The following is a 13,299-nucleotide window of genomic DNA, read 5'->3' as shown; positions in this document are numbered from 1 at the left end:
CGCCTAGTAGCTCCCGAAGTCTACCGACTTCGCTGAAATTGGTGTACCATTATTTGGATCCTGGACCTTTGCCCCTACCAGCACAATCTCTGTTGCGCACTGCTCCCTTTATGGCAACTTGAATAGTAGCATTGTGACATATTCTTCAAGAGTACCCGCCTTTGCAGCTGGTTTTGCCTATGTCGTGCGACACCCTTACGTGTCCGTCTGCAAAGGTTAGCCTCCCTGAAACCTCCCATGGTCCCTTAGGACGTACAAAAGAGAAAACGGGTTAAAGAAAGCGCCTCACTCGGTTTCCACAAGCAAACATTTCAGAAAACATTTCATAACCAATGCAAATTACAAACAGACTTTACAAGCTCTGAACGGTTGCACAACAAAGGGTCAAAATGGTCCACTACAGACCGAATATCTCTCACAAGTGTTCACATGACACAACCTTTATTTACAAGCCTAAAACGACCACCAAACCCAACTAAAATGGGGCTAAACCTTCGACCGTCCTTCTACATGTTGTGCAAAGCATGAACATACCAAAAGACACGGACATATATAAGCATTACATCAAACATCATGTTTAGAAGTTTGTTCGTGACAATCCTCTCCTCTAATATGTCCCATATATCTCTCAGGAGGATGAGATACTTTGTCGGACTTACATAAAGTCGGAACTTGTGTGCTAGGTACCTGAACAGACTCGGGCTGTGGACTGGTGCTTGAGCTAGGTTCTCTAACCTTCCTCAACTCTATCACGCTCCTATTGTCTCCGCCAAGAATGTGTTCCTTCTCAAGGAACATCTCTCTCTTGGCTACAAAGACCTTTTGGTCCTCGAAATAATATAAATAATACCCATAAGTTTCCTTGGGGTATCTCACGAACTTGCACCGCTCCGTCCTTGATTCTAACTTATCGGGGTTGTGTCTTTTAATGTGGGCAAGACAACCTCAAATCTTAACAACCTTAAGATCAGACTTTTTCTCTTTCCATATCTCATATGGAGTAGATACCACCAACTTAGTTGAAATTCTATTCAGAAGGTAAGCTACGGTCTCTAGGGCATATCCTCAGATTGAGATGGGGAGGTCGACGAAACTCAGTATGGATCGCACCACGTCTAATAGTGTGTGATTCCTCCTTTCGGATACACCATTGAGCTGGGGTGTATAAGGAGGTATCCACTCAGACATTATGTCATGGTCCTTGAGGAACTGGGTAAACTCTGTACTCAAGTACTCACTTCCACGATCTGATCGAAGAGTCTTGATACTCTTTCCAGTTTGATTCTCCACTTCATTCTTATACTCCCTGAATTTCTCGAAGGCCTCGGACTTATACTTCAGCAAGTACATATGTGTATACCTTGAGAAATCATCAGTAAAAGTAATGAAGTAGGAGTAACCACTTATGGAATGAGTTGACATGGGACCACATACATCACTATGTATGAGTTCCAACAACTTTGTGGCTCTCTCTCCAGTTCCACTGAATGGAGAGTTGGTCATCTTTCCACGAAGGCAAGGCTCGCAAGTTGCATATGACTCATAGTCGAATGGATCTAGTTATTCATCCTTTAGCAACTTTTGAATCCTTCTCTCATGAATATGACCTGGCCTATAATGCCACACCAACACAGAGAATTAATTTCTCTTTCTTGATGGTGCTCTTTGCCTCCCTCAACATATTGAGGAGCTCAGGGAGAGTCACCTCAAGCTTGTTCATATTAAAATTCATTATGAACTGAGAAAAGAAATCTGGTAGGGACTGAAGTACAAAGTCTACATACATGTCATTCTTTAGGGCCATCCCTAGACCTATGAGTTTCTTTATCAGCTCAATCATCTTTATGACATGGTTCTGAACCGGTGTCCCCTTAGTCATCCTAATACGGAAGAGACACTTGGATATTTCATATCATTGAGTCATTCCCTGTTCCTCAAATAATTTGCGGAGATATAGGAGAATGGATCTAGCATCCATGTTTTTATGCTATCTCTGTAACTCCGGAGTCATAGAGCCCAACATGTAATATTGAGCAAGAGTGGAATCGTCTATGTACTTCACGTAGCGAGCGATCTCATCCTTGTTTGCCCCTTCCTCGGGCGTAGGCATCACTGTATCAAGGACGTACGCGATTTTTTCCGCTGTGAGAACGATTCTCAGGTTGTAGAGCCAATAAGAGTAATTTAGACCAGTGAGGCGGTTGACATCAAGTATGCCTCGTAAGGGATTTAAATATGACATATTTCTGAAAATAAAGATGTAGTAGAAATAAATAACATGTAGATTTTGTAGAAAAACAAATAATTAAGATAAGGACTTCTATCTTAATCTACTCCAACTATTTTCTCGCAAATCACACAACTCCCTCTGGTATGTGAATTGGAGACCCCCAGCAGATCTCTTGTGGTGATTGGGATCCAATCGGCGTCTTAACGTAACCTTGAGTGACTCGACCAATTACGCTAAGCCCGTAAAGGTAGGCAACTCTTGCCAATCACAACTCTTTGTGATTCCCGTCCTATTCGACCTCCGAATCACCATGACCTTGAGTGACTCGACCATCCATGGTGTTCGGTTAAGTTATCACCATCGTTAGAAGATGAGTCTAATTCAACAATATGCCCTCGGGTGACTCGACTAAGCATACCATGTCCTCAGGTCATCGGTGACATCTCTATGTCGTAGGCAAGATAGCAAATCACGAAATAGGTGAGCCACGAGTGACTCGACCAACTCAACCTACGTCGAGAATCGGTCCCTACCTATAACGATGGAAGGCCACGTTGTCACGGACTTAGCTGGTTTTGCCTAAGTCGTGCGGCACCCTTGCGTGTCCGTCCGCAAAGGTCAGCCTCCCCGAAGTCTCCCATTGTCCCTTAGGACCAACAAAAGAGAGAACGGGCTAGAGAGAACGCCTCAATCGGGATCCACAAGCAAACATCTCCGAAAAACACTTCATAGACAATGCAAATTACAAACAGACTTTACAAGCTCTGAACAGTGGCACAACAAAGGGTAAAATGGTCCATTACAGACCGAAAATCTCTCGCACGTGTCCACATTACACAACCTTTATTTACAAGCCTAAAGAGGCCACCAACCCAACTAAAATGGGATTATTAAGCCTTCGGCTGCCCCCCTCCATGTTGTACAAGGCATGAACATGCCAAAAGACACGGACATACATGAGCATTACATCAAACATCTTGTTTAGAAGTTTGTCCGTGACAACGTGGGTCAATCTAATTGCTTCATGTTTACTGACTTAATATTATAAAGGGAGGGGATTTTTAATTTGGTCTCCTAATATGACGTGTCACACACATACATATTTAATATATATCTACATTGCATGCAAATATATATATATATATATATATATATATGTAGAGTAAGTGTATAAATAATCACACATCACATGAGCAATCACACCAGATGATCATGGACCATTTCCTAATGTGATCAGGCCCGAGCTAGTGGGTCAAATCACTCACATCAAGATCTATGTGTGCAGCGGCGTATCTCTATGCCTTGTGATGGTCCATCTCGTCCTCGTCAATTCTGTCAGCATCTTGGTGCGTCTCCATGCATTGCGATCGTCTGTCCCGGCCTCGTGGGTCCCGCTATCACTTCTACGCTCCCGTTGCGCCTCCTCGTGTGATTACAATTAATCATAGGCATGCAGGCTCGAAAATAAACGAGAATAAAATTGGAGGCTCGAGGCCCCAATAATAATAATAATCATGTGTACACACACATCATATAGTCCATAATCATCCGTACACATCATATATCACATGTAAATATCGTTATGTAGGACTACTAGATAATAATCAAGGCGTATCTCTATGCCTTGTGATGGTCCATCTCGTCCTCGTCAATTCTGTCAGCATCTTGGTGCGTCTCCATGCATTGCGATCGTCTGTCCCGGCCTCGTGGGTCCCGCTATCACTTCTACGCTCCCGTTGCGCCTCCTCGTGTGATTACAATTAATCATAGGCATGCAGGCTCGAAAATAAACGAGAATAAAATTGGAGGCTCGTAGGCCCCAATAATAATAATAATCATGTGTACACACACATCACATAGTCCATAATCATCCGTCCACATCATATATCACATGTAAATATCGTTATGTAGGACTACTAGATAATAATAAAAATAATTAATTACTTTTTTTAATTAATTAATATTTTTTGAAATTAGGGACATGTAGAGAATTTTTTAAATTATGAGGGGTATTTTTGTAATTTGGATAAAAGGACAAAAATTAGAATTTCTTAAATTCCAAGGGGCAAAAATGCCTTCTGCCCAAAGACCCTAAACCCCTTCCCTACGCTTGCTGCGTTGTGGTCGTCGCCACCTTGCCGACGACGGCCACGATGCCGGGGGGAGGGGGTGCCGCCCCTGCGGGCACCGCCGCCCCCGTAGGTGCAGCGCTCGTAGGCATCGTTGCCCCGCCCGTGCGGCTGCCTGCCTGCGAGCTACAGGCTGCCGGCTGCTGCCCTTCTAGCCACCAGCACGCAAGTGGCCAGGCCTCATTGCTGCCCTCTCTCACCTTTTGCGTCAACGATTTTGATGACAATATCTCTTCCTATAACACAACACACGTAGTTCAAAACCAATTTTTCGCATGAACAACCCCGCTCTGATACCACTGTATGGAAATCTAGGGCCGACATCACATGCGCAGCGGAAGAACAAAAAAATAAAAACCCAAATTTCCCAATATGTGTTCGTCGTCGTGCGAAGATTGTTGCGCGAAACCCGCAAAATCACATATCAGAAAGTTGTGTTACATAGGGAGATCGTATATCTCTGAATCCCTATAGATCTGTTGGAGAGGATAAAGAAGGTCAAGTGTCCTCCTCTCTAGTGGTGATCCACACAGTAGGGCTACCACGACGCTCCTCAAATCTCCACGCCTGCTCTTCGAGGAGGAGAAGGGGAGAGGAGAATAGGAGGTGGCAACCAAGAAACCCTAGCCTATGGGCCTTTAGTTCCCTCCTATTTATAGAGGCTCCCAGTTAACCATAATGGATTCTGCCCTATTGGGTACTGGATCTCCATCCAATTACCCAAGCCTCTTAGATTAGTGAGTCTTTACCCAATAATCTCTTATTAGCTCTTATTGGATCTTATCCATGGGATCCAATAATTCAGAAGCTTATTGGATATCCAATAAGATTGGGGCTCCAGCGGATATCTCATATCCGAACCTCTACTCGTCGCAACACCTACCATATGTGTGTGGCCCCCTAGGCCCAATATCAAGCTGACCGTAAGTCACACCTGTTAGAACTCCTTCCAGCTTAGTGAATTATTATCTCAATAACAATTCACTCGACTCATCGACTACGAACGTACTAGGCCACTACGCCTTAGTTCCCAGACGATACAGGGGAATCCAATCCTTTGAACCTATCTGTCCTCAGTTACCATGTATCTATAGCCCCTCATTCATCTAATATCCCAGAGATTATATACCGAGCATGGTGCTGTCAAGCCTATACGGTTTCTCCTTGAGTCTCGCTCTAATCGGATTCTCTTGGAGAACTCTTTTTCTCTTAATCCGAATGACCTTGGCCAAGGATTTGTTTGAGCAAGAACACATAGGATATTCCTCTCATGATACCGAGAGCGGATGATCTTTTATCGACACTCAATAGCCCTCGTAAGGTTGGCTGCCATTCCCAATAACCGGTTGTACTAGATTTGGAACTTCCAAACCTATAAGTATGATATCAAAGAGTGGAGTACTCATACAGGACATCCTTGGTGTCTCAAGTCTAAGGACTAGATACACTACTGGGACTACGGAATCGCTATCTGACAATAAGGCATCATCAACCATCTAGTATTCCGTGAGCGGATCAATTAATGAACTCATTCTTTAATGAGCACCTGCACTGTATCCTTAGTATCCCCACACGAGCAACTATGGGACCAGTTGCCTCTATCATATGGACGAGTATATAGCACACCAGTCTGTTCGGTTATCTCGATGTCTCTCTCGAGTAACCTATGACCAGGATTATTTAGGGTGCGTTTAAAGGTGAATTGGTCTCATTATCGTGATCTCATCGCGATCCGATTCCCAATGCACATATCCATGGACATCACAATATATATATATATATATATATATATATATAAAGTGAGAGAATGTCATAATAATATAATAAACAAAAAGAGTACGTGTCATGTCACACGTGTCATCACTCACGTGATTGGCTTGCAGGACACCTATGACTAGCAAGAGCCTGTTCTATTCATGCTATCTCCATGATGTCTTATTTCAGCTGATCAGCTTCCATAGAGTCGAATCACCTTTTTTACAAGAAACAAAATATTTTATTGGTTCCCTTGGTTGCTATTTAGGCAATTACATGTCAAAAATATTTTGCAGTATACGTAAATCATGACCGAACAGTAAATCATGACCGAACAGCAAGGTCGAAACTCTTTATCTAAGATAAATTCTGTACCTAACACTTGAAACCATAGTGAGACTTAAAACTGATTTTAATTAGCCTTCCTCTCTTTGTAATTACACCTTTAACCTTGACATTATTAGATTAAATATATTTGCAAAGGAAAAGACTTGAAGCATAACAATTGTGACAATTGAGGTCACATGCTATATCAGTTATTGCATTAGTAGGCCACATGTTGGATCAATCTAGTGGACGTCTTTGTCTGGGATCTGAAAAGGCATTAGATGTTTGCTACAAATAGTTATCAAATAAGTTAATCAAGCTATTACCTACCTTCAAACACTGATTCCTGAGTTGTATTTGGGTGTAAAAACCACATGTTTTTTATTGAGTTTTGACAATTATGGTTTCATAGCCAACTCAGAACGATGAACATGCAGGTAGTGGGCCAAGTAAGAAGAGCTTCCCATGAATGCATATGTGCATCATAAGATGGAGCCGCCTCTATAAGATATGTCCCATGTGCCATCTATTAGGGAATGATTCTAGAGATCATGTGAGCCTTGATGATGTTGTTAACTTCCATATTCCAAAGTAATTAAGGAACATGCCAGAATTATTCGACCCTATATGTTTCCTTCAAGAGCAAAATGAACATGAGAAATGTCACTGTGGCCCATTGTTTGGTTCATCAATATCCTTTCAGATGGTAATCCAGCCATATCATGTATGAACAATAGCGTGATTCCACCATCCGTATTCTATTAGACCTATCCACAAGTCCACACACACACCTATCTCACCTTTAATAGCAATCACTTTAGACCCATATTAGTTGTTCCAATGGTATCTGTCGTGCAATGAAAAAAAACAGTCAGCAATGAATAAAACAAACAATCGAGGATCGATTTATCGAGTGAATTGCTCTCAACAAAGCTCAATGATGGGAAAAATATCCAAGGAGTTGACCCTGAGATTTGGGATGCTTATGATTTCTTCTTGTTGTTTGTTGTGTCCTAAGTTAGGCAACTCGCTGATGGCACTTCTTCCCATTCTTCCTCTCCTCCACATGTCAATCAGTAGCCAAGACTCTCCTCTTTCCAACTACTTGATGGAAGAGCTAAACAGCCACTGGCGAACTCGTATTGTGTTTGGTGAGCCATGGTCAGGGCTGGTGTGGATCTTAACATGGTTCAATCCATCAACCAAAGTTCAAAGTTCTATAGCTGACCAGTATGACCATTATGTATATAGCCACAAAGAATCTGCAATAAATTACTTGCAGAGCAAAGTGAACTTGCCATCTAGCAAATACTAGTTACTGTCTAGGTTTCTCTCATGAAGACGGAGTATATTAGCAAACCAACTAGATACTATTACAAAAAGTACTAGTTTGAGGTTTAGGATGTCAGTTCTGCCCATGATAATTCTCCCATCGAGCACCTATCTTTTTTCCATTGCTAAATGCAGAAGTGCCCCCCATGCATGAAGTCTGGTTAACTTGTAATGACAAATTTTACTTGACCGATCCTCATACAGAGCTTTCTCACCAGTGGAAACCATGAAATGTAATGTTAATGTCATCACATGCTTTTGCTACCGTTTTAATATGTTCCGCGCTGCTGCATATTCTGAATCTAGAAATGAGGTTTTTGAGCCATTTTTTGCAGGAAAAGCGGCGGTAATCACTATCGGGGGCATTGTGGTAGGCGCGGTAATTGGATCAGCAGTTGAGCATTGGTTGCAGGTGGATATAGTTCCTTTCTATGGTCTTCATTCACCTGCAGTAGTCGTGAGCGAGTTCATTCTCTTCTCACAGTTCTTGGTGTCTGTGTATCTAAGATAGGTTCAAATAATAGTCATGTGTCCTGCAATTAGCTGAAACCATTTTTCTTGTACATTGTTCATCATGATTAGAGCCACCAACTGTATCCAGAATGTTGAAAATAATTTGCATAGCAACCATGTAGTACTTGATCTTTTAAAACAGTATAGGTATATGCACGTATGTAGATCAAAGGTCAAATTGTGCATTTGTGTTGGCTGCTTTGAATTCTGTAGTTGTCACCTGTATACGGTTCTGCTGAACTTTGGTTCTCTAACTGTGCATTTGTGTCTGTGCTGGTGAAATCGTCACATTATATGTAGGCAATCCAAACAGCCTTTGAATGCCGTTTAAATGGTTGTTTAGTGAGCTAAAATAATTCTTCTTTCAGTCTCATTTTTTCCTACTTTTAGGGACTGGTAAATTACAAGTAGGGTAGAAATTATTGGAAAAGGATACCTTTTTCCGTACCATGCAATTTGTTGAATGATTCAAGTGTTTTCTCTCTGATTCATTGAAAAAAAACAAGGATTTGTAGGTGATTTTTGTATATGTCATTCTACTTTTTTGTTTTTACAAATTCAGCATTTACATCTTTTGGAAACCTAAATCCTTTCATATACACCATTGCATTTAATTTTCATTAGCTTTCGTAAAATAACTGTTGGTTAAAATTCTAATATATATATATATATATATATATATATATATATATATATTAGAAATATACTTAAAACAAACTAATGTTAATCATGATTAGAAATATCTAACCTGTATTTTGTGGATGGATATCAAACAAAATGGCATGTACAGGATCTTAATATTTGAAGGGATTAACCTGTATTAAACATCAAGATGTATAATGACAACTATGTTATTCTCAGACTGCACGATAGCCTCTTCTAGATTAGGCACTCATTTTCAACCTAATGAAGGAAGATTAATATTTAATGCTACGAATTTGATGTACTGCATCATAGCTTAAGAGCAGAGCAGTAATTAGCCATAACCCGAAGAACGACAAACCCAAAGAAGAAAGTACAAAAAGAATAGCTAGAAGTTCGTAGAGATTGCATTCCTCTAAACAAGGAGCACTAGAAAGCTGGAAATGATTTGCCGCATCATGTAATTTGTACCGAAGCAGATATAAACAGGCAAAGAGCTGCTTAATCTTATTAGCAGCTCTCATCAACAACGACTTCGCTCTAAGGGAGCCATGTAGGTGGATCTGCTTTACTATAGTACAGGAAATCAAGAATTATTGTGATGTATGAGCTTGGCATATGGCGTGAGAGAGTTTGGACGCAGACTGATAGCACCACCTCTGATCGACGTCTTTGGACCTCGGATCGAGCTCACCCTGCTTGTAAGATTTGAATTGAGGAACACAACAATCACAGTCATGTCATCATGGAAGTGCCTGCGAACCCCTCGATCGATCTTCTCAAGGTCGGAGCACCTAATCTCCCTCTTCTTTGCGGCTGCTTGCAGTGCAGCTTTAACCAGCCTCCTGGCACTCCCCTGCACCAATCAACCAACGATACAAGAGTATCGATTCAACAAAGCCGTAATGTCTCAACTCATCACTATACCATAATCATACGAAAACCATAAGAAGCACAAAGATCGAACGTTCAGAGCTGGTCTAGTGACCAATGGTCTAATAGACGTGAAGAATGCACAACATACGCTGCGGGGATGGTGTTGAACGATGTCGACTGCCTCCTGATTGCTTAGGTGCTCCCAAAGGCCATCGGAGGCAAATATAAGGAACTGGTCTTCTCGTTGCAGCGGTTGTGCAGAAATGGAGGGTTCAGAACTAAGTATTGGCTTCTTGAAAGGTTCTTGAAGGCAAAACTTGGCTTGCAGAGGCTCCCTGTTGAACTCTGCCCTTTTGAGATATGCGTCTCCGATCGTCCTAGAAACCTGCACCAAAACAATCATACATCCTGTGGATACATGACCAATTTTTGGATGAAAAGAGAAGAACACAATCTTTGCATTCTGAGCATTTAGCGTTTGGCTATTTCTGTTGTAGCATCAAGAACATAACCTAGTGTATCGATCTATAGCACCAAAACTAGTTGCATAGGCATCAACATACTTCACTGTGCCGCATGAGGTGCATTGTAAGATTAATTGGTCTTATTTGGCCAACATCACCTGTGTTTTTGTATTCAGTAAATGAACATAGAAAAAGAAATCAGATGTATTTCCTCATCCTCAATCTTTTTCTCAAGCAACCCTTGTCTTTTCATAGAGTTCATGTCCATCGAAAACTCACTTAATTTATACTAAACTCTGCGTAGACAATGACGAACAATTGTATGTATCGATCATTACTTAATCAACTGTAGCAGAAAAGTCAGAAGAAGATAAAGAAAACAGGATCCATACCATCCTACACCTAAGCTAGGCTACAGAAGAAACCAGTGTTAGGTGCATTACCAAGCAAAAATGCGATTCAACTCGAGAAACACTAACATGATAAGGATGAAACATTCAAACAAAATAAGTAGGTGGCAGCTAAGATCTAGCAATGTTGAGTTTTTGATCTCTGTGCTGCATGAGCAAAGTAGTCCATTACCTGAATGAGGCCTTTGACACGCCAAACATCATGTTTTAAGACTACAATTTGAGGATCATTCTGATGCAGAGAACACAATTCTTGTCTGACTGACTCCAATCCTGCATTGTGTTCTGCCGATAATTGTACAGCAAGAACTTCTCCGGTTGCCTTCACAAGCCTCCCCAAAACAACACGAGAATCCCCAAGGTTGGCAATGTATAGTGTTCCGCTGCAGATTATGCCGAGCAGGCAGCAAGAACCCACAGCTGCAATCTGAGGCTTCGCAGGCCATTGTTTGGCGACCAGAGCTAAAAACCCCTCCTCTGTAGCTTGGATCGCCTTTCGAATAACGTCAACAGAGATCGTCTGCTGTTCCGACGCAAATCCTGACAGCAATTTGCTGCGAAATCAGTCGAAAACTTGGTGGATTGTTGTTGTTTCTTGAATGTTAGAATCAGAACATGTCATATGAAGGTGCAATAACCGCTCTGCACATTTAGTATGCAAAGCTCAAATGGTGATGGTGATGGTGATGGTAATGGATTGAATGCGGGCAGGTTTTCACCAGCAGCAACAGATGCAATGAGAAGAAAAAGTAGCGAAGCAGATGAAGAAGGATTAGCTTCCGGCTGCAGAACCTTACTCTTGAGATGGTGGAACAGATGATCGTTGACATACCGCGAGGTCTCCTGACCACCGTGCCCATCATAGATCCCGACAAATGTGCCATATAAGCCCAACTCACCCGAGCTCAGCGGCCCTGACTCGATCTGGCTCTGGTCCTCGAGCAAGTTGTTGGCCTGGACGACGGCCATGGAGAACTCGCCGCACGTGTGCCGCCCTGAGTCCTTGTACCAGAGCAGCCCGTCCCGCCGCCCGACGGCGTCGGAGCCCGAGTTGACGTAGTGAGCTAACGACGGCCCCCAGCAGTATCGGAGCAGGTCCATAAGCGCCTCCACCTCACTCGTCTCACCCCAGAACACCTTCCACCACCCGACAACATCGATCCATCGATCTCGACGATTGCTGCCTTGTCTTCAAATTCCCCTGCAATCAGGTAAACGAGGAAAAAGAACACTCAAAACCCGGATTTGCCCTCGTTAATGTCAGCAAGATCGTTCCTTTCCCCTTTCTTTGATCTTGGCAATGGAGTAATACCACCAAATAGAAAGGAATTGAAGCAAAACTTGTTGGCAAAGCAAAAAAAGGGAAAGAAAAGAAACAGTAAAAACCGCACCTTTGGGAGCCACCAAATCGCATGGGATGCGTGAGAAAGAAGAAGAAGCAAAGAAAAAACTTGTCCAAGAAATCCTCAGGAACAAACAGGAGAGAACGCGAAGGAGCTTCCTTTTTGCCTCAGTTCTAATCGCTCGTCGTCGTCGAGCTCTGCCGGGGGAAAGAATCAGAAGAAGAAGCTCGGGATAAATAACAAAGAATCGCTCTTCCGCTACTAAAAGTGACTGAATCACTTGGGAAAAGTTTACGGGGTTATGTTGCCATCGTTCCTCCTCGCTCTCTTTACAGTGACTCTCTCTCTCTCTCTCTGTGAGAGGACACTTTTAGCCGCAGTTCTCACCATTATCTCTCACTAAAAAATCAGATTTATAATGAACACGTTTCTAAGATTAGAATTTGTGAGAGACAATGCCATGAGATCAGAAACACAAACGCACGATGCTTACCTTTCTGATTCCGCAGAACCAGGGCGGAGAGAAGGCAAAAGGAGCCTCCTTTCTGCTCTACGTCTGATTGCTCATCTGCATCAGAGCTCAGGGGATAACTGACAGGAGACACTCGTCGCTGTGTTTAGGTTGACCGACTCAGAAGAACGAGTTCATGGGATTATATAGCCCCCGAGGGAAGCTTGATGGATGCCATGCCGTACAGGAAAATAGGAATCTCCCCGGTCGTAACGGAGAGACTGACCGAGTGAAATTCTCGCGATTTAACTCGTGCTTCTTTTCATCTATGATTTGACGTAAAAGCATTTTTTTAATTAACAAAATAACAATTCTCACATGTCGATGATCCGACATTATGTCACGCCATCCATCCGACATCATCTCAATGTCATCCTGGACATTCAGCCATCATGGATGTGCCATCCACATAGCACTCGTAATGCTCGAGGGTTCGATCTCGATGTCAAAATAATCGATGAATTCAAATAATTATTGATGAGGGTAATAATGGCGACATGACGCGCCACGACGTCAATTACGCTTGGACGACACTCTGCCCGAGGAAGAGGGCAATAATGCCGACTCGATGTGCGCCGACGTCACCCACTCTCAAACAACGACTTCATCGTTGCCTGACCCCGCACGCTTGGCCGGGGCAGAGGAGGACGACGATCGAGGCTCGCCCATATCCTGCGGCAGTTCGGTTCTCCACGCAACGCCAACGACAATGTCAGACGCCATCAGAGGTACGATCCTGCTCCAGCGGGCAGGCACATCAGGTAACA

General features: G+C 42.7%; 2 protein-coding genes across 6 annotated transcripts in view; one reads left to right on the top strand and one right to left on the bottom strand.

The window, feature by feature from the left end:
• The window catches only part of LOC135587545 (protein CHAPERONE-LIKE PROTEIN OF POR1, chloroplastic-like), a 32,023-nt gene extending 23,483 nt beyond the window's left edge, over positions 1-8,540 (top strand). The window contains exon 3 of the mRNA XM_065079088.1: positions 8,109-8,540. Within this exon, the coding sequence (XP_064935160.1) occupies positions 8,109-8,284 (176 nt within the window). The 3' untranslated portion in view covers positions 8,285-8,540. The remainder of the gene's footprint in view (positions 1-8,108) is intronic.
• An 818-nt stretch (positions 8,541-9,358) lies between these two features.
• LOC135587544 (probable protein phosphatase 2C 60) lies at positions 9,359-12,646 on the bottom strand. Of its 5 annotated transcripts, XM_065079085.1 has the most exons (7): positions 12,515-12,646; positions 12,317-12,420; positions 12,070-12,218; positions 11,476-11,879; positions 10,851-11,218; positions 9,953-10,189; positions 9,359-9,784 (listed from the first exon to the last, which is right to left on the bottom strand). In XM_065079085.1, exons 4-7 carry the CDS (start codon positions 11,777-11,779, stop codon positions 9,515-9,517), a joined length of 1,179 nt encoding a protein of 392 aa, XP_064935157.1. In that variant the 5' UTR covers positions 11,780-11,879; positions 12,070-12,218; positions 12,317-12,420; positions 12,515-12,646; the 3' UTR covers positions 9,359-9,514. The 5 variants fall into 5 exon arrangements, with proteins under 5 accessions (XP_064935157.1, XP_064935155.1, XP_064935156.1 ...); XM_065079083.1 differs by having other exon boundaries at positions 12,070-12,420; XM_065079084.1 differs by having other exon boundaries at positions 12,070-12,375; positions 12,515-12,643.
• Positions 12,647-13,299: the final 653 nt, after the last annotated feature.

Source organism: Musa acuminata, chromosome BXJ1-8 (assembly GCF_036884655.1).
Source record: "Musa acuminata AAA Group cultivar baxijiao chromosome BXJ1-8, Cavendish_Baxijiao_AAA, whole genome shotgun sequence".
NCBI lineage: Eukaryota > Viridiplantae > Streptophyta > Magnoliopsida > Zingiberales > Musaceae > Musa > Musa acuminata.
The sequence above is the reverse complement of the archived record's forward strand: the minus strand, read 5'-3'. Positions and strand labels throughout refer to the sequence as shown.

Coding starts and splice junctions, on each gene's coding strand:
- LOC135587544 (XM_065079083.1), bottom strand. CDS start 11,779: ATGGACCTGCTCCGATACTGCTGGGGGCCGTCGTTAGCTCACTACGTC. Junction 10,190..10,850: donor GTGTCAAAGGCCTCATTCAG/GTAATGGACTAC, acceptor GTTTTGGTGCAG/GTTTCTAGGACGATCGGAGA. Junction 9,785..9,952: donor TTCAACACCATCCCCGCAGC/GTATGTTGTGCA, acceptor TGATTGGTGCAG/GGGAGTGCCAGGAGGCTGGT.